The 20,494-nt window shown below is 38.4% G+C and overlaps 1 protein-coding gene across 1 annotated transcript in view; it reads left to right on the top strand.

Moving 5' to 3' along the window:
• grin2bb (glutamate receptor, ionotropic, N-methyl D-aspartate 2B, genome duplicate b) overlaps positions 1 to 20,494 on the top strand; it is an 80,510-nt gene that overhangs the window by 15,872 nt on the left and 44,144 nt on the right. Inside the window, exon 3 of the mRNA XM_087798798.1 lies at positions 7,110 to 7,793. Coding sequence (XP_087654924.1) covers positions 7,110 to 7,793 — 684 coding nt within the window. The remainder of the gene's footprint in view (positions 1 to 7,109; positions 7,794 to 20,494) is intronic.

The following is a 20,494-nucleotide window of genomic DNA, read 5'->3' as shown; positions in this document are numbered from 1 at the left end:
GTGGTCCCCAACCTTTTGAACAATATTATGTGAATTTTTCTTTTAATATAATTACATCCACCCACCCACAAAAAAAAGATACCATTTTGGAAACGATTTTGCTGCCCACTTGCAATACCTCGGCGTGGCCCACAGGTTGGGAATTGATGCTGTATGTGATGAAAACACTATTTTATTGCATTGTGCAGCCTTTTCCTTGATTTTCTGGGAGTCTTGGGTTTGTCTCGGTGTTATCTTGACCTTTTAAGTTTTTATTTTATTGGGTATTTTTTTGATTGTTTAAGCGCTTTGTGAGCCTGGTCTTGAAAAGCACTCTATAAATACTAATTACTTACTTACTTACTTACTTACAATTATACTTTTCTCCCATTTAAAGTGTTTGATCTTTAAGGTGGACAATATGGACATTTGACAAATATTACTTACTTACTTACAGGCATTTATTTGTATTTCAAAAATACAATTCTGTTGTATTTCTTGTCTGCTGGGATACTGGAAAAGTTGAAGTGGTTATATTTGGTCCAGATGAGATCTTAGGCTTTGAGGTTGAGCTCAGGAATGCTTGTAGGTGATTGGACATGACAAGGAAGCGACACGAGCCTTCCGGTAATTAAACAGACACCAGAGAACTCTCGCTGGATAGTCGTGTCGGTGCAACGAGTCCCATGGGTCAGAGCAGCCACAGTTAGGGGCTGCCTCCTGGGAGTTGATGCCATTTAAGACTCATATTTCGCAGCCGCTGAAATACACAATTGGTTCAGTGGACATTAGTCCAACAAAGAAATACAACCAGTCAGATAAAAAAAAAGTATTTGTGTTATACAGTGTGTACTACAGTTTGTTCCAATGTGTTTTCTACAGTGTGTATTACAGTGTGTACTGATGTGTGTTCTACAGTGTGTACTGATGAGTGTTCTACATTATGTACTACAGTTTGTCCCAATGTATGTTCTGAAGTGTTCTACAGTTTGTTCTACGATGTGTTCTAAAGTGTTCTACAGTGAGTACTATAGTATGTTCCAAATAGTTTTCTACAGTATGTACTACAGTGTGTTTCTTAGTGTGTACTACAGTCTGTTCTAAAGTGTGTTCTACCATGTGTTCTACAGTGTGTACTACAGTCTCACCAATGTGTTTTCTACAGTGTGTACTACAGTGTGTTCCAAAGTGTTTTCTACAGTGTGTTCCAAAGATTTTTTTCTACAGTCTGTACTGCAGTGTGTACTACAAGGCGTTCTACAGTGTGTACTACAGTGTGTTTTAAATTATGTTCTACAGTGTGTACCAAAGTGTGTAGTACAGTGGGTTCTACAAAATATTCTAGAGTGTGTAGTACAGCCTGTACTACAAGGTATTCTACAGTGTGTTTCAAAGTGTTGATTTTTTTTACAGTGTGTACTATAGGGTGTTCTAAAGTGTATTCTACAGTGTGTACTGCAGTGTGTTCCAAAGTGTTTTTTACAGTGTGTACTACATTATGTTCTAAATTACCCTCTACATTGTGCACTAAAGTGTGTAATTACAGTGTTCTAAGGTTTGTTCTACAGTTGTACTACAGTGTGTTCTATCGTGTGTACCAGTGTTATCTAAAGAGTGTTTTATAGTGACTACAGTGTGTTCCAAAGTGTATTCTATGGTGTATACTACAGTGTGTTCTTAAGTGTGTTCCTAAGTGTGTACTACAATGTCTTCTAAAATGTGTTATAATTTGTGTTTTAAATTTTTTGCTACAGTGTGTTCTAGTGTGTTCTACATTGTGTTTTACAGTGCATATTACAGTGTTTACTACTTTTAGTTTATTCTACAGTGTGTACTTCAGCATGTACTGCAAGGTGTTCTTCAGCGTGTTTTCAAGTGTGTACTGCAGTGTATTCTAAAGTTCGTACTACAAGGTGCTCTGCAGTTTGTACTAAAGTTTGTTCTACAGTGTGTTCTATAAGGTAAGTAAGTAAGTAATTAGTATTTATAGAGCGCTTTTCTTGACCAGGTGTACTACAGTATGTTCTGAATGTATACTACAAGTTTTTTCTACAGTGTGTACTTTAGTGTGTTATGCAATGTGATCTAAAGTGTGTACAATACTGTGCTCTTAAGCGTGTACTTGTGTGTGTTCGTAAGTGTCTTCTGCAGTGTGTTATATAGTGTGCACTACAGTGTGTACTACAGGGTGTACCACAAATTGTCCTACAGTGTGTATTGCACTGTTTCCTACAGTGTATGTATACTAAAATGTGTACTGAAGTGTTCTAGTATGTTCAGGGGTTTGTGCTACAATGTGTTGTAAAGTGTGTTCTACAGTGTCTTTCACATTGTCTTCTACTGTATATTGTCTTCTACAGTGTGTTCTACATTGTGTATTGCAGTGTGTTCTACAGTGTATACTAAAGTGTGTGATCTATATTGTGTAATACAGTGTGTTCAACAGTGTGTGCTAGAGTGTGTTCTACAGCGTGTTTTCTATAGTGTATACTAGAGTTTGCACTTAAGTGTTTTTACAGTGGTTTCTACAGTGTGTACGACAGTGTTTTCTAAAGTGTCTTACATGTTTTACTACAGTGTGTACACCAGTGTTTACTAAAGGGTCTTCTACAGTGGGTTTCCTACAGTGTGTACTAGAGTTTACACTAAAGTTTATATTTACAGTTGTTTCTTCAGTGTGTATCACATCCGTGTGTACTACAATGTTTTTTTTCAGTGTTTTGTTCTACAGTGTATAACACTTGGGAAAAAGTTGTCACAGCATAATCTGGAGTTTATAATCCACGCGTTTGTGTCTTCTCGTTTAGACTATAGAAACAGTTTGTTTTCATGTCTTAACAAGAAGGAGCTGTCTCGCCTGCAGCTGATACAAAACTTGGCAGGAAGAATTCTCACCTGCTCTAGTAGAAGAACTCACATTTCTCCAATCCTTAAAACTTTTCACTGGCTGCCAGTTTCTTTCAGGATCAACTTTAAAATTCTGGTTCTTACTTTCAGAGCTATTCATGGTCAGGCTCCTCTTTACATCAGTGATCTGATCCAGCATTACATCCCAGCTCGGGCTCTGAGGTCTGTGGATCAGAATCTACTCAATTGTTCAAGTGCTTTGTGAACATGGTCTAGAAAAGCGCTCTACAAATATTACTTACTTACATACAGCAGGTACAACATTAATATATACTATAGTGTGTACTACAGCATGTACTTCAGTGTGAACTACAGCATGTCCTACATTGTGTACTACATTGTGTATTCCAGTGTGTATTAAAGCGCATAGTGCAGCGTGTACCACAGCTTGCATCGCAGCTTGTACTTCAACGTTTAGCACATCGTATTCCACGGCAAGTGATTGTATGTTTGTAATATGGGTCTAGTTTTTTCTTTAAAATAAAAACTAATGAATTCAGAAAAGGTGACAAATAAAAAGGTTAGGTACTGATAAAGAGATACCTTTAATTCAATTCAATATACTTTATTGATCTCCATAGGGAAATCTCACAGAGAAATTCAACATGTGGTGTAGTGGAAACACGTGAGACAATCACCAAGGCAGCTAATCCCCTGACAGCACCAAAAAACTCTTGCACTTGAATCACATGAGGGAAGGTGGGGCGGGATGGTGGAGATAAAACATGCACCTTTACTCTGTTCCTGAAGGGGGAGCAGTGCTGGGATACAAAGAAAACACACCTCAAACACAGAAGCACAAACACAGACAGAGACAAAACAAAACTGAGTTGTAGGAGCACGTGTCCATGAACTTCCACGTCATTGTCCCAGTCTCTGCCTGCAGGTGGTAGGCGGCCTTGGGAGTTGGCTGGAGTTTTCCAAACACTCTTGAGTCTTTTCAGTCGCCTTTCCGTCGATTCCAAATGTCCGAATTATGCATCAAGTCGGGCAGACATTCTCTTCAAGAGGGTACCTGATGTACGGACGAGGTCATGAACCGCAGGCAGTCAGCCATTCTGAACGAGAATGACGTCCAGTTTATGACGATGCTGAGTCAGCACCTCAATCAGAATCCCATCCACTTGCAACATAATGCATTCACGATTCCAATCACTTCTCGAGCTTTGCGATACACCAGATATCCACTAGCTCCAAAAAGCAGAAATTCAGTTATCACAAATCCAAATATGTAGATGTAAAGTCCTCCACGGAAAGCACCAACTGGCACAAGATTACCCAGGACACGAGGGTTCCCCTTTGCCTGATTTAGATGAAAACATGTGTTTGATTAAAAAAGTTTTCATTGAAGTTTTGTTGTAAATTTTGTATGTGTATATGTATATATGCTGCACTTTTTAAGAAAATTAGTCTGTATATAGTTGTTGACAATAATACATTTTACCTGTTATTTAATGCACAAAAAAGGATTTTCACCACTTGTGAATATATAAAAGTTAGATATAATTTGAAACATTTCCCAGACTTCTTTGTTTCTCATTTTCTTTTTGCACAAGCTCTGTTCTCTCATTGGAATGGTTGATCTCAAACAAGAGAAAGAGGTAACCTGCAGGCCCAGAGTAAAGCGTTTACATCCGTAATGACACATCTCTTGACTGTAGCGAGCTGAAAGAATGTAGCTGTAGATTGCGTAGAGTGAATTGAATAATGAAATAAGGTGTAAATAGAGGGTGTATGGGCTTGAGATAATGCTGCTTTTAGCTGCTTGACGTCTGATTGCATGTCTGAACTCAACGTACACACTGTTTGATTGACAGGTAAAACTAGTCGTTCACTTTTACATTTCCCAGCTGCCAACTAAAGGTTCAGCGTATATCTATGTATGATAATGATTATCTTCTTGATGGCAGCTGGATTGTGATAGAAAGAAAAATCTCAGGTGGAATGCGACAGTGTGCAAGACATGATACTTTTTCATAGATAACAATAAGTTCTGCAGTTCTCCAGACTGAGACCCGTCATTTGTCTTGGTCTCTGACTCTCTTTCAAACTATTCCTTGTGGGAAGAGCGTCCAGTGTAGAACCAGACTGATGGTGCTGCTCTTTAGACAACATTTATTGCTAGTGTTTTTTTGTATTTTTGCCTATCCCCAAGGGTTATTGTATGTTATAACCTTAATATTATTATGATTCATGTTTTGTTTGTATCTCTGTCTCTACTGGGCCTCCGTAACAAAGTTTGCGCCACTACCTGAGAATTCCACTTTTTCATGCATCGCTTGACCTGCTGTGTTTGTTGTTGCATGTATGCTTTCATAGTGTGAGTTAGTAAATTATGTTGATCGTAAACTATGCCACACAAGCAGGCACACATGTAGATGTTTTATTGCATCGCCCACCTGTGCCCCTCTTCAAGTCAGTGCACACATTGTTTTTATGAAAGTGCTGCAGGATGCTTGAGTTGTGCACTTGTGCCCACTTTGTTAATGTAGTGACCCACATACATGTCATTGTGAGATAAATGTGCAAGAGTTTAGTCAACTACCTTCCAAAGTTTAACCCATGAAGACCATATTGACCATATCTCTTCTGTGGCCTTAGAAAAAGTTTATGGGCACAGCCAAGGGAGCACACTCAGGCATTGTTTAGATTTAATGCTGTTTTTAGACTCTGTATTGATCATCTTCAATTATTCTTTAAAGTATGTGTGAAATAATTTTGTACCACGGTATTGGGAGTTTAAAATGAGTTCTGTGAAACTGTTAACAGAATACACATACAATGAACAAGACACGTCTAGTTTATTAACGTTTTCTGTCTTTTACAAAAACAAAATAGTTGTGCTGATTGAAACATCCTCAACGTTAGGCCTTTGCTAACGTCTTAAGTTCCGAGCTGGACCCAGTTCTCGACGGCCAAGCACTGCGACCCCATTGATTTGGGGTTAAGTTTGTGGAAATAATAAAACCCTCACTGACTCTCCACTTGGTCTCTTGTTATCTCCATTCATTAACCAGTAGCACTTTTGGAAATGTATTTTTAATGTGAGTGTTGCTAAAGACGACGTCTCTGTCTGCAGAAGTGCAATCACGTCCTGTGTGTCCATGAGCCAGGCTTTTTTTTTACTTTGTGAGTTAAGCACGCACCATGTGTGTACTTTTAAATTGGTCCAGTTGTGTGTGTCTTCTTCCAGCGTGCTACAAGGACCACAATTTAATTTGTAACCATGGAAACTGCGTTCTGCTATTGCAAGGAAACGGACGCTCTGATTGGTCAACATTAGTTTTGATAGCTGTCGATCAACACTTTAATTCCATTATTTCTTCTTCAAGTGTTTTTGCAGACATCACTATTGTGACACTCTTCTTCTTCTGATAATCATGCCTTCCTTTCATCACCAAACCTCCACCTCTTCTTCCAACGTTCATTCTCCCACCTCCGTGTCTTTTGTGTACGTCTCTGATATTCTCGCCCCTCTCTTTTCTCTGCTGTCCTCCCACTCGTGTCCTCCTCCTTCTTCTTCTTCCACTCAGTGTGTTCTCAAGGATTCATCTCACTCTAATAATCATTACAAACACACCTAATACCTGGATTTGCAATTAAGCTTTTGAATCTTTACTTCCCCAATATCTCATCTTTCTGTTTGTGTCCTCAGTCTTCTTTGGAGTCATTCTTGCTCTTATTTTTTTCATTAGTTCACAAAGAATGTAAACAATAATTGAAAAAAATGTAATGTTGGCAGAACAAACTGCCACTTGTATTAAATAAGCGCTTATTATTATTTATCTTCTGTGTCACAAGATACATAGGGAGTAGATGCCAATTCTAAAACTGAACGTTGTCCAAGTGCTGGTTACGACGTTTGTGATTGAGATTCTAATATAGTGGTCCGTGGTGAGCGCAAGGTGGAGGCGTGGGCAGGATAGAGGTGTGTGTCAGAACATGTGTGTGAATGGCAGACAGGAAGGAGTCAATATGAGAGCAGTGGTGGACTTCACACAAGTGTTTCTGGCAAATAGTGTCAGAAAAGGTCAAACGTAACTTTCAGGGAGATGTCATGGTGGGTGGTCCATTCTAGATGGGAAAACTAAAATTATTTTTAGAAAAAGGCAACTTACAAGCAGATAGTGTAAAGTTTGGGATGAATCACAGTTAATGTAAAATTGTGTTAAAAATGTTTTTGGAAGACCAACATACTACATCTCTACTCTCTCTCTCTCCAGGGACGTCATTTACCCTCCTCCGCAATGCTTGTCAGCCTCCACGTCTCTCCCTCCTGTCTTCAGGAAAAGCGTCTCTTTTCCCGCTGCTCAATTCCAAATCCGTCTCCTTCCACAGCAGCGAACCAACCTCCCCCCCACTTCTACTCTCAGCCTTGGCCGACTCTGCCCGTCCTCTCCTTCTCTCTGCTCCTACTCACCTGTATAATCCTGCCAGTTTGCGAGTCGCGAAGGGGTGGAGGTCAAGGACCTGGAGGGCCTCCCGGTGGACAAGGTGGTCAAAGAGGAGGCGGCAACCAAAGGGGTGTTGTCATCCCCCCTCCGTTCTCCCCGGGCTCACCACCAATTCTCCCTATCAATCCCAAACTGATCAACTCCCTCAGCATTTCTGTCATCTTGGTGGGCAACTCTAGTGAAGTAACTCTGGGGGCGGGGCTTGAGAAAGAAGACTTCCTGCACATACCATACCCTCCCAAAGTTGAGGTCGTGACCATGAACGAGACTGACCCCAAGAGCATCATCAACCGGATCTGTTCACAGATGACACGCAGTTCGCTTCAAGGAGTAGTATTTGGTGACGACACAGACAAGGAGGCAATCGCTCAGATCCTGGACTTCATCTCTGCCCAGACTCACATTCCTATCCTGGGAATCAGAGGAGGCTCCTCCATGGTCATGGCTGCCAAGGTAAGCGCGTCATGTTGATTTTTTGGATCTCTTTTCAAATGTTCATGACTTTCTGTTAAGTGGTTGTAATAACAATGATCACAAAATAAATTCATCATGCTGTTCTACCATGAAACATTCGGTCTCACTGCTCTGATTGAAGAATCGTAATTAGTTCATTAAACTGCTAACAGAATGTAATTGCTGCGTGATCAGTCAAAATTAATTCCATTAGTGACAAGCAGAATGTTAAAATCATTTTAATAAACAACATCTCACTGAGGTCTTTTGGGGAATGATGCAGTTTCTTTCACAGAATTCTAAGTAAATGATTATAATTGTTGTTGTTTATTTGGCACACAGGGGGACAACCTTGTGTTTTGTTCTGTTGCAGTATCTCAGTAGTTTCTAAAGTACTGCAGTATAAAAAGAAATTGGTTGATTTTAGGGTTGCCTGAATTAGTGTCCTTGAGCAAAGTATAAATGAGTCAACAATAATGTTAAAAGCAAAACATTTTTTAATGTTTTCATGGGACAGTTTGCTAACAATTTGTTTCATTGCTATTGCTTTTCAGAATACATTTGAATTATAATAAAAAACGTACTATTTAAATTTCTTAGCCCATTGTAATTCAATTTATTTCAATTTATTTTATTTTTATTTTATATATAATGATACATATAAATGAATAAATATATGTGTATGTAAACATGGAATGCCTGAAAGCAGTTCTCATTAGAACAATGCAGATGCAGATGTGAAAGTGCTCGGACAGTGCTCAAAACACTCAAAACCATAATTCAGCCTAAGTGTCAGTCACCAGACTGTGTTGTGCACCTGTTAGTTCCTAAGGTAAATGTCTGATGTAAAATTCTGGTGTTCATAAAACACAGTGTTGACTGAAGAGAGTTTGAATGGCAGGGGGTTCTAAGATTGTTCATGGTGGTTAGAGGGAAGGAGGCAGAAATGTTGGCTCAACATATAATTAAAACATTTCTCAGCTGTCAAAAAGATGGGGGGCTTCAAACTCAACGCCACAAGAGTTAGTGTGTGTATTTGTGTGAGTTGGTAACGCCTTGTGTGCTCATCTACCTCATTTTCAATACCAGCTTTCCTTGTTGTCCTGAACCTTCCGTTGGGTTTAGGTATCCTCATCGTGAGTTTAGATGTGGTGGTAGAAGAAGTTGTCATGGCAACCACTTCCTTATGTGTTTCTTACTGTAAAAAAAAGTGTATTGGGGAGAGTGGAGAGTAGCTTCTGATTCTGCAGCTGACATCTGATAAATCAATCATCAAAAATGACATGTCTTCATAATGATACTAGAAGAATGTGTAAGGTCAAGACAATGACAAAATGAAATGTGAAATGATGGATGACCAAAATGATGTTTAGCTACAAGTTTCATAAACAGGGTTGAAGGTCAACAGTTTGGCTCATAAACATCTCAGTTATAATAAAACATGTTTTTCTATCTTCCTGATCTCCTGGTAAAGCTTTTTTGTGGTTTACTATCCCGGAGAACCTTGCTCTACATAGTCCATTTGTTCTTTCTGTGAGTCCATATGTGGCTGTTTACATATCCATATGCAGTGAGTGAACAATTACAGCCTCATTCACACTGTATTAAACACACATCTCTGTTTACTGGATTCAATCTGTAACCACTTGATCCTAGTCTCAGCGTAGTTGCTGTGTCCTTTTTTTTTTCTAACAAGTTCAACCTTCGAGATGTTTTATGTTGAGTGTGTCTTACTGTGGATGGTTCTGGGTTAGTTAGGATCAAATGTAGTGCTACACTGCCGCGGCTCGAAAGACTAATGAGTTGTTTTCCGGTATATTGTTGGACTTAATCTGTGTAGACATGTCAACATACTCATTTATCATAATCATTTATACTGTGACTTAAAAGGTGGTATCAAGTGAGGTATCAGATTTGCTCATTCACATTGCATTGAACATGTGTTTACAACCACAATGCAACGCTACATGTTATCTGCACTGTACCAACATAATACATGCAAAAATGATGACAGGCTTCTCTGTTGTTGACTACTAATTCATATCACAAAACACACAAGAGATGCTAACGTTACTGAATTACGTGTTCAAGTTTAGTCAAAAAGAGAGAACACTAAAGTAAAACACACATCATGCCTTCAAGAACAGTATTTCATACTAGTTTGGCAAGACATTTCTGTGACTGAAAGGGTCCAAGGGATGGGGAGTGGGCTCATATAAGACCCGCTGCTTGAAGGGATTGTGACATTCTTGAACTCCATGGACAAACTATTAAAACAAAAAAAAAACGACAAATCTATCAAGATGAAAACATACAGCATGGAGGAAATGCAATTACTTTTCTTTGCCGGGGCGTCAACAGGTCTCAAATCCCACAACTGGATCAAGACATCCATTCTGTTGGGGCTATTTGATCTGTGCACGCCCAGTGCCAGAGTTTAGTCTGCATTCACAGTTATAGGTTGTTACCAGATGGGTAGCCTCAAGATCTCTTCACTTATAATTCAGTTTCTTCCTCAAAAATTTGCAACTGACTGTGAAGCAACCAGGATGAGGGTACATTTTCTAAAAAGAGCTTAGTCGACAGGAATGATTCATTATTTTACTAGTGAATTACGGTCCTACTTTCAACTGTGAGCTTTAAGTATATCGAAGAAAACCAGATCACAGACACAAGTGTAGAGCTTGAAGAGATGGAAACAAAGTTTCTGGAGAAAGAGAAGACTGAGTCTGTTTGTTTTGGCTACAACCCAGACGGATGGATGAGTTTGGTTTGTGGCTCAATATTTATCATATCACACAGAAATTATGGTCTATCGCCTCAGGTTAAAATCTGCCACAAAAAAAAAAACAACTAAAAAATAGATATTTTATATCATTACTGTGCTTCAGTGTTCAGAATGATTAGGTAGACCAAGGGAACAGTGAACCTCTGCAGTGCCTAAAACTACCTCACATAACCTGTCATCCCTAAGCGTACTCTTTTCCTCCCCCATTCAAATTGGAAAGAGTCAGGCCCCTTTGTCTTTCCCAGCCTTTAATTAGTTCATTTTATTCGTGGTGACGAGGTTCGGGGACAGGATGACTAATTCTGAAGATCACAGTAAAAGGTCTCTTCATTGCACTGATTTACAACAGGTTGTCAGGCCGCACTGGGAATCTCGTTTGCCTTCGTTCTGCCAACTCTTCCTATTCCTCATATCTCTTTAAATGAAGGATAATATACGTGTTATGTCACTTTTTTCAGCCACTTTCCTCAAGTTAAACCGGGTTGATGATCGTGTTGTAGTCAATCAATACTTCAGAGATTTTGTAATTTACCAACGTTGTACTGAGACATTTTGACAGATATTTGAGCACCGTGTAACACATAAAATTACAACCAGAAATAGTACCTAAGAATCTGTGACGAGGTGACGAGGCAAAGGACTAAACTGAAGAAAATACTCTTGTGAAATTAAAGGTGTCTTTGAGAAGTGCTTTAGGGTCCTGCCTGTTGGGGGTGAGGAACAGGGGTAGCCAGCTGTTCAGGCAGTGGAGTACAGGGCCGGAGTTCAGGCTGAGGTTTTGGCCATTTCCAAGTCAACAAACAATAAGGAGCTGTCTCGCCTGCAGGTAATACAAAACTCTGCAACAAGAATTCTGACCCACTCTAGTAGAAGAACTCACAATTCCCCGATCCTTAAAACTCTACATTGGCTGCCAGTTTCTTTCAGGATCAATTTTAAAATTCTGGTTCCTGATTTCAGAGCTATTCATGGTCAGGCACATCTTTGTAGCAAATTTCAACTCCAGACAAAGAGGGACTGCAATCTTAATGAACACATTTTTTAATTCAAAACTTCAATCTCACAGCCAGAAGGTAGTAATGTCATAATTAATATCTCCCTAGATAACAAAGAAAATATGACCATAGTTAGTGTGTATGGGCCAAACAAGGCAACCAGATTTCTTCCACACCTTATTCTCAAATCTAATTGACTTACTCAGTTCTGATCTGATTATAGGAGGTGACTTTAATACTGTGCTTGATCCAGTCCAGGACAGGTCCACTTCAAGTGCAAATACCAGACCTTCGCTATCATCGGCAGTTCTAAAACAGTACATGGAGGAGTTTGAAACTTGAGACTGAAACGTGAGGATGAGAGGATTTACGTACTTCTCACAGGTACATCACACTTCATCTAGAATAGATTAGTTCTTTACAAGTAAGCATCTACAATCAATCATATCAGAAACAAAAATCCAGCCCATAATATTAAGCGACAACGCACCAGTCACACTTGGTCTAAATATTAAACCTCAACTGAAGTCTAACCGCCCCCTCTCACTCATCAACGCAGGCATCAAGATCTTTAGTAAGGTGTTAGCATCTAGAATAGAACATGTCATCCCAACTTTAATACATCCAGATCAGGCCTTGGGACCAAGGACGACGTAAAAAGACGAAAGAGGCCAGAGCTGGGCTGATTCTGGGCAAACACAAGGCCCACCTTGCCTTGCATGAGTTTACCCACTTAGTGATTTGAATATAGGCAAGGTTCTTGTGGCCAGTCCAAAAGGCAAAACCATTACCACCAGCCAATGGCTCCTTTCTTCTAGGTCCATTTTGACTGCTAAAAGTTCACAATCTCCTCGTTCAGGAGACAAACTGTGGTAAAAGAAAGCACATGGGGGAGGCTTACCAACCCTAGCGTACTGTTGCAACAGCACCACTCCAACTCCAATGCAAGAAGTGTTCACGTTGACCACAAACTAAGCAGCAGGATCAGGTTGTCAGAGTATGGGAAATGAGTAAGTAAGTAAGTTTGTATAGCGCTTTTCCAGACCAGGGTCACAAAGCGCTTAAACAATCAAAACAATATTCAATAAAGTATATATTTTAAAGATCAAGATAAAACTGAGAACACAACAGAAGTTCCAGAAAATCAAGGAAAAGCCTGAACAAATAGAAACGTCTAAAGATGTTTCTTAAAGGAGTCAGTAGACTCCATCAAGCGCAAAGAGAGAGGAAGATTGTTCCAAAGCCTAGGAGCAACAGCCTGAAAAGATTTCTCTCCTCTGGTCCTGAACCGTGTGCAAGGAACCATAAGTAGATTCTGATCCACAGACCTCAGAGCCCGAGCTGGGGTGTAAGGCTGGATCAGATCAGTGATGTAAGGAGGAGCCTGACCATGAATAGCTCTGAAAGTAAGAACCAGAATTTTAAAGTTGATCCTGAAAGAAACTGGAAGCCAGTGAAGAGTTTTAAGGATCGGAGAAATGTGAGTTCTTCTACCAGAGCGGGTCAGAATTCTCGCTGCACGGTTCTGAATCAACTGCAGGCGAGACAGCTCCTTCTTGTTAAGACATGAAAACAAACTGTTACAATAGTCCAGACGAGAAGAAACAAACGCATGGATTACAAGCTCCAGATCATGTTCCGACAACATTTTCCTAAGTTTAGAGATTTTTCTCTAAATGAGGTGAAACTTTCCTTGAGGTCCTTTAATGCTGTTGTAGTTGTTTCAGGTAAGAAGGGCTTTGCCAGTCTTGGACCACCTTGACTTTATCAGGGTCTAACTGAACTTGGGCACCTGCAAGTATGTAACCAAGAAAGGAGACCCTTTGGCTGTGAAAGCTGCCTTTAGAGAGTTTGGTCCTCCAGGAGACGTAGCAGCACCTCGCGTACATTGAGAAAATGTTCAGCTTGTTACTTGGAGAAAACAAAGTTATCCAGATGGACAAATATGAGCTTGTTTAACATCTGTTTAACATATCTATATCTCATTGACCAGGTGTATAAAAAAGGAGGGGCATTAATGAGGCAAAAATGATCAGCTCTTCAAAGTGGCCGAGGTGTGTGATAAAACCTGAGCGATAGAGAGAATATATGTGATGAAATTTGTCAACAGTGTTGAGTGGGACCAAATTACAAGCACACTGATTGCTGTACAGGAGATCCTGTGATTTATAATAGAAGTCTTTCATACTCACAAGTGCTTGAAAATAGCTTCCATGGACTGTTACAAAATCAGCTGCATATTACAGAGCTGCCAAGTGTCGCGCTTTATGTGACAGTCACGCAATTTGACCCATTCTCACACCACACACCACACTTTTCTCACGCTTATAATCACCCTTTCAATTCTCTCTCTCCATTTTTTCAAATTATGATAATCTATGATGCGCATGTCATCGCGTCATCTTAACATAACATTTAAACAAAACCGGCTTACATCAGACTTCGGTCAAGCTATTACTCATTGGTGTTCTTCAGTCACAAGCTGCATTTTAAAGGGCAAACCTAATGTTTGGATTTAAGTGTCTCTTAAATTAATTTTGTACCTCTATAGCGTTCTTTATTATGTGTCTGTTTTTACAAAACTATCTTTTATTGAAATATTTAGAAAACGCGCTCCAGGCCTGCCCACTCAAAAGGGTTCTTTTTTTCTGAAGATTAAACTTGTTTACCATAACCACACCCACTCTGTTGTGAGGGCTGTGAGAAGCATCAAGGTTTGTCACCGTCGGTCATCAATCCCTGAAGTCTCCAGCTCCAAGATACTCATCGTAAAAACTTAGCGGGCATGATTACAGCTCGCTGGAGGGGGAGTGACATAAATTATTAAATAATGCTGGACTCTGCTCTTATATTAAGATAAATATCAAAATTGTGCAAGTCTTGAATTGAATCATCAGAATCAGATGATAATTACAGTACAGAATAAAAAATAAAGATATGAATTAAACACGATCAAACAAGCTGTATTACATTAAGTGGCATAAAAGAATCAATAATAAATAAATAAAATAAAATATATAAGCTCTCGTCGCAGAGACTTCAGAAAGGGTAGAACTTTATGTAATAACCTCAAACATGTCAAGCATATCCATGGAGTATAAAAAAAAGTGCGAGCTGGAGAATGTAAAAATATTACGCAGCACTAAACTTAATTTGGTTGTATTTAAACAAATCGCAATGTGTTGTCACCTCCTGAGAGTGTGTTAAGGATTCCATCATGGTCATTTATGACAAATACAAAACATAGTCATACATTTCTGCTTCAGAGTTCGTCAGATTCTAATCTATATGAAGTTAATTTCAGTTTAGCTGCAAATCTCTCTGATCATCGTGATTTATTTCATTATCCTCAGTTCAACCTTTCAGATTTATGCGTATATCTACTAATGTTTACAATGGAAATCTATGAGATAAAGCTGGCAACTTCACCCATTGACATCACACATAACCACTCCCATCTTTTTGTCGGACCTGAGGGGGTGGCTGAAAAATTAATGTTTAAAAATGTACTAAAACTCGAATATAACATATTTTTCCGCAAAAAGCCCACAAAAATATATTAAATATTTTTCTGAACCAATAAATTATCCAAAAAGTAGGTCGGAAAAATCACTCACTCACTCACTCGCACTTGAACTTTACGTTAAATTGCCATTCAGAGGAAAGAAAGAAACTTCCGGCATTTAAATTGAAAGCAGCTCATCGGTGCAAAGCCTTTATTGTCACGATTATATTGGTACTCTGCACGTTTTTTTTGATTTATTTAGTTTTTGCTATCATCAATTATTTTTTGAAATATCTTTTGATTGTTTAAAACAAATCATGATTTAGATTTCCACCCACTTAATTTAAAATGTTACATTTAAGATGCAATAAATCAATGCTTTTCTATCAATGACTGCCATTGATGCCATCTTCTAGAGGATGTGAACTACCATCCCACAAATTATCATACGTGCGTGTATGTGTACATTTGGTGGCCAATACAGTGTCAAAAGACATGATAAACTATTGACAGGCACCTTAACAGATGCTTTTCTTCTAGTTGTAAAATGCAACAACTAAAAAAAAAGGAGTAGAAATGAGAGCCTGAACAGAAAATGTGCACTTAAAATGAAAAACAAATAATGTACCCAAGTCATCTAAACTTCAGCAGTGTTCCTTTTTCAGGAGGCTACTCTTAGTTGCGCTGCTAGGTTGAAGCCACTCTAGCAGATATACAACAGCTTTCCTGCTAACCCCCTTTGAGGCCTGGCTGCTTCTCTTGGCAGAGCATGAGTCACAGTTTAATCTGAATTTTTGGATTTATAAAAAAGAGGGAGTTCATATGCTTTCTAAATGAGGAATGTTAGGTAATCTGAGTTCAACTGCTTGTATATAAGATGGGCTTGACAGTGCAAATGCTTATCTTCAGCTCATTTCACTTTGACTTCCAGAATTCTGTCTGTGTGATCTATAAATCTCCACTTACTTAAAAGATAATAATGGTTGAATATATTTAGTTAATTCTGCAAAACCACTGCCTCTTGTTCCCACTCTATTTCTTGAGCTATTAACCCTTGTGTTGTCTCTGGGTTAAGGTGAACATCCTCCACTACTGCACATGTATTTCTGGAAGCCAGGGAGGTTAAAAAAACATGTTAAAATACATGTTTCAATGATAATATAAATCTACATTTTTTTTCTTTAAACATGGCCAATTATCCACATCAATTTGAACATGTGCGAAGAAAAAAAAAATATATTCTTTGATCGAATCATTAACTGTACAATAAAGAAATGTAAAACAATTTGGTTAAAAAAAATGATTTCAACAAATAGATAGATCGATCGATCTCCTGCCTGAAGGGAGCACCTGGAAAAATCATTTATTGGGTGAAAAAAAAACAGTAACAGGGATCTATGCCAGAGGTAGGAATATGAGGATGTTTTAAAAATCTGAGATGCTTTCTAATGTTCTGAACGTGAAGTGGGAACGGCAGCCGTTTTTCAGAACAACTCTTATCTCAAAGTAAGAATGTGTTTCTCTTTCTGTGTAAGAGACCCTTACTCGAACTAATGACTGGCATTTTCCACCACTTGAGATTCAGCTTCATAAATATTTAAACCTCCCATACGTCAGGATTCTTGGAGATCCTGACCGTATGTGCTTGTGTAGAGAGGAGTGTCATCTATTTGTGACAGTTTCAGTATTTCCAGTAGCAGAGAATGACATTCACTTGTTCACTCGACACTTCTTCTCTCCTAACGAGTTACTGTTCAATATTCAACCCTACAACCACTGAATAAAAATCTAGTGGCTAGAAGAGGACAACTATACGACAACCTTTCTAATATTATTTAGTGTTTAAGTTTGTAGTTATGCAGCCTTTCACCCAAGATGCTGCTAAGCAGTTCTACTTTAATGAGATTCACTGAAATCCTCTTTATTATTAATGTGAAAAACAATAGAAATATCACAACAATAACCACATAATTACAACACCGATGCATACCATAACAGCAACCGCAAAGTCAATTAACTATGAACTGTTGAATAATGAAATCATGAATACAGGCAGAAATAACAAGAATGTTCTTGTCCCAGCACAATTTCAATGCCTATAGTCTTGTATGCTTAAAGTTTTGTATTATTTAATTGTCAAAAATAAATAAATACAATTTACGAAACTTTTGGACAGGACTCCTAATAGCCGCGTTGAAATAAATACATTTAAACCAAAAGGGAACAAAAACAAAAAAATTCCAAACGGAGATGATGGCTATGAGTTTGCTCACAGTAACATCCGTTTCATTTATTCATTTTTTTTACCTCAAGGGGCCAGATGAATACAGACATTGGACGCATGTGGCCCCTGGGCTGCACTTTGTCAGTCTTTTCTTTCTGCTCATGAGCTTTGAGGTGTAACTGCAATTAAAAGTGGTTGTAATTAGTGTTCTATTGCAGGTTTCTAGATAATTTCCAGAGGTTGGATGAGATGCTCCGTCATCCATGAAAGGCTCAGAGCAGAGCAGCTGCTTCTTTGCAGCAAGAGACACTCCTAACACACTCTCACACTGACTCACACTGAAAAGAAGATGGCTGATTCAGTTTGTTTTTCCTTATCAAGCTCAACTTTGTCTCTGCTCACTCAACTTCTGTGTGACCAGAAGTGGTTTCTTGTGTGTGTGACAGCAACACAGCCGAACGCTGGCTGGGTTCTAGAGAGACTCTCCCACATAATCCCATACACCTAATATCTGTGCTTTCTCCCCCCGAGGCTGCATTCTATATTTAGAATATGGGATTTTGAATTCAGGAGCAGGAAAGGGTGACACAAAGCATCAGAAAACATTGTCTTCATTTAATGACAGAGCATTAGTGAAGGCTTCTTTTGCCAACAAGTCTTTGTATTTGTGCACCCAAATGTTCTCATGCTGATATTTTCCCTCCAATTTCTCTCCAGTGTTCTTTCACTTGATTCTTTGCTTACTTGCTACATCTCTCTCTCAGCCCTACACTAATCTTCTCTTTGATTTCTCTCTCCTGTTCAGCATCAAAGTAAGCTTATTCTCTGAGACATGGTGCGGCTCCCAGCTTTTCTCACCCTTATATCCCTGATGAGCTGGAAAAGTATTTAGAGTTAAATTATTTAGACTTTTTTATCAGGCTTGAAGGTGGCACGTGTCAGAGGAGAAGAATGATATTAGTGAAGGTGGAACATTCTTATTAACTATTTAAGACATTTAGCGACCCGAAAGATTACGTTGAGGAGTTAAAAACAAAAAGATCAATGTCAACAGTAATTTATTTTAATGTCAGATTTTGAACATTGACTGTAGAAAGTGTGTCAGTATTGTGCTACATGTGTCGGTTGTTATATATATACATTTCTGCCATAATTAGAAAGTGAGTATTTTCCCTGTTTGGGGCTGACCCGACAACCCCATAATCTAAGAACCAACTGAGGTCAAATGGTTCTAAATTGTACGCGTCGTTAAGTGTTAGTTTGTCTCTGTGTGTCCTGGTAGCCTGAGACCGTTGCAGGGTGTCCCCAGCCTCTAGCTCTACAGACCCACCCAACCCGACAAGCCATACCATAGAAACTGAAATGAATTCCAATAAATCACAATAAGTTAAAGCTCACTTATGAAATGTATATCTAGACTTACTTTGATAAAAGTTCCAGCAGCACTTAATCTATGACCAATGTTGACCAAGATGATTATTTCATGGTGAGAGCAAACCTCGCCTATAGTGTGACGTAGTTGAAACGATTGTTGTTCAGCATCCGTTGTGTTGACATGAAGATGTATCCATTAATGACTGAATGTCTTCTTTGGTGGTTAATGGTTGTTAAATGGTTGTTGTGTTGATATATATCTAATCATCATTACCTTCTTCATTTAATTATCAAATTGTTCAGACCAATCAAATACATTTTAAAATGCATTATAGCTGCATATGGATTGGTGAAGTTCACCTTTAGGTGGCTTTGTAACAATAAAAAGGTGAAATATTTAATGATATTAACTGTATTTCAACCGTTGATTTGCTCTTATTGTATCAGTTTGTTTATTTGATTTACTTAGAAAACCTTTATTATTGTACTCCTCAATTGATATGTATACTGGTTGTATATTGTGATATTACAGATTTTTCAAATCTAATATTCTCAAAAGGATCACTGACAGTGAATGTGGGTTGATGAGAGCATGCCTCTCCTTAACCCTAGAGCCACACAAGACCCTCTGACCTTACATATTTTTATCCTTTTATCCTATATTCATTATATTTGTCCTTTTATGGGTATTTATTTTTTGTAGTGCTTTTGTATCATATTTTGCACATGTATTTACATTATGGTATAAAAACACTTTTTCATTTATGTATTTCATTCAAAATTGTAAAATATATGAAATATGCAATGTTTCTTTCACTAGAATATTTTAAAGCTTGTTTTTGAATGTCCATTCATTTGCCAAACCCTGATCTAGACGGTGAAATTTCCCCCAAATGTTTTTAAAGCTTAATTGCAGATGATATCCTTTAACTGTCTATCAATTTGTATACAGAAGTTTGTATACAGTCCACTTGTGTTAATGTGACTCTTAGTTATTATTTAAATTTTCTGTGTGTTTGTGTGTGACCCATGCCCTCAGTTTGCTGCTGTGGATGAACGAAATGTGACAACTTGAACTTATAGGCATGTTGTTACTGGTGGAGCTGTTGTTCTCACAGGCATAAACATGTATTTTTGTGTAAAGACTGTCAGTGTGTGTAGTAACATCAGGAGAGGCATCGTAGAACAGAACAGCAGGATGGTGACTACTGCTAGGAGTGATATGGGGAGAAGGAGAAATATAAGTGTGAGGGGACAGTAATAAGAAATGCCATTATCTACAACCTTTTCAGGTCCTTAAAACGATAAAATCTGAGAAACCTAGCCAATATGAGTGTGATCCCGATGTAATATTTTTATTCTTGGTGGCTCAATATATCTTAAAAATTGCTGTGTTTTTTCTTCAATACATTAACCAAACACATTTATTTCCTTTTATACAAGTTTTACTGTTATTAAACGACTCTATATGATACAGGTAAGCTATGTTCCTTAAATTATCTTAAACAATGGCATCATTATTGATAATTTTTCCTTCAGAGGTTTAAAGTAAAAATGTGAGTCCTTTAATGAAATAATCAATGAATGAAGGGATAAACAGAGGTTTGATCCTGAAATGAAAACAGAGTTCACTCGTGTGTCCTCAGCTGTGCAGCAAGGCACAGTTTTTGTGGTCCACCTGTTAAGTCAAAAGGAGCGTGTCGTTTAAACATTTAAACACTGTTTGACAAAATTATAGAAGCCACGTTTACGACCCATCCTCACACAAAAGTTGCTCCAGGTGTCATAAGGTGTTTTCTGTTGATGGTCTGAAGT

This window comes from Callionymus lyra, chromosome 1 (assembly GCF_982586985.1).
Source record: "Callionymus lyra chromosome 1, fCalLyr1.hap1.1, whole genome shotgun sequence".
Classification (NCBI taxonomy): domain Eukaryota; kingdom Metazoa; phylum Chordata; class Actinopteri; order Syngnathiformes; family Callionymidae; genus Callionymus; species Callionymus lyra.
The sequence above is the reverse complement of the archived record's forward strand: the minus strand, read 5'-3'. Positions and strand labels throughout refer to the sequence as shown.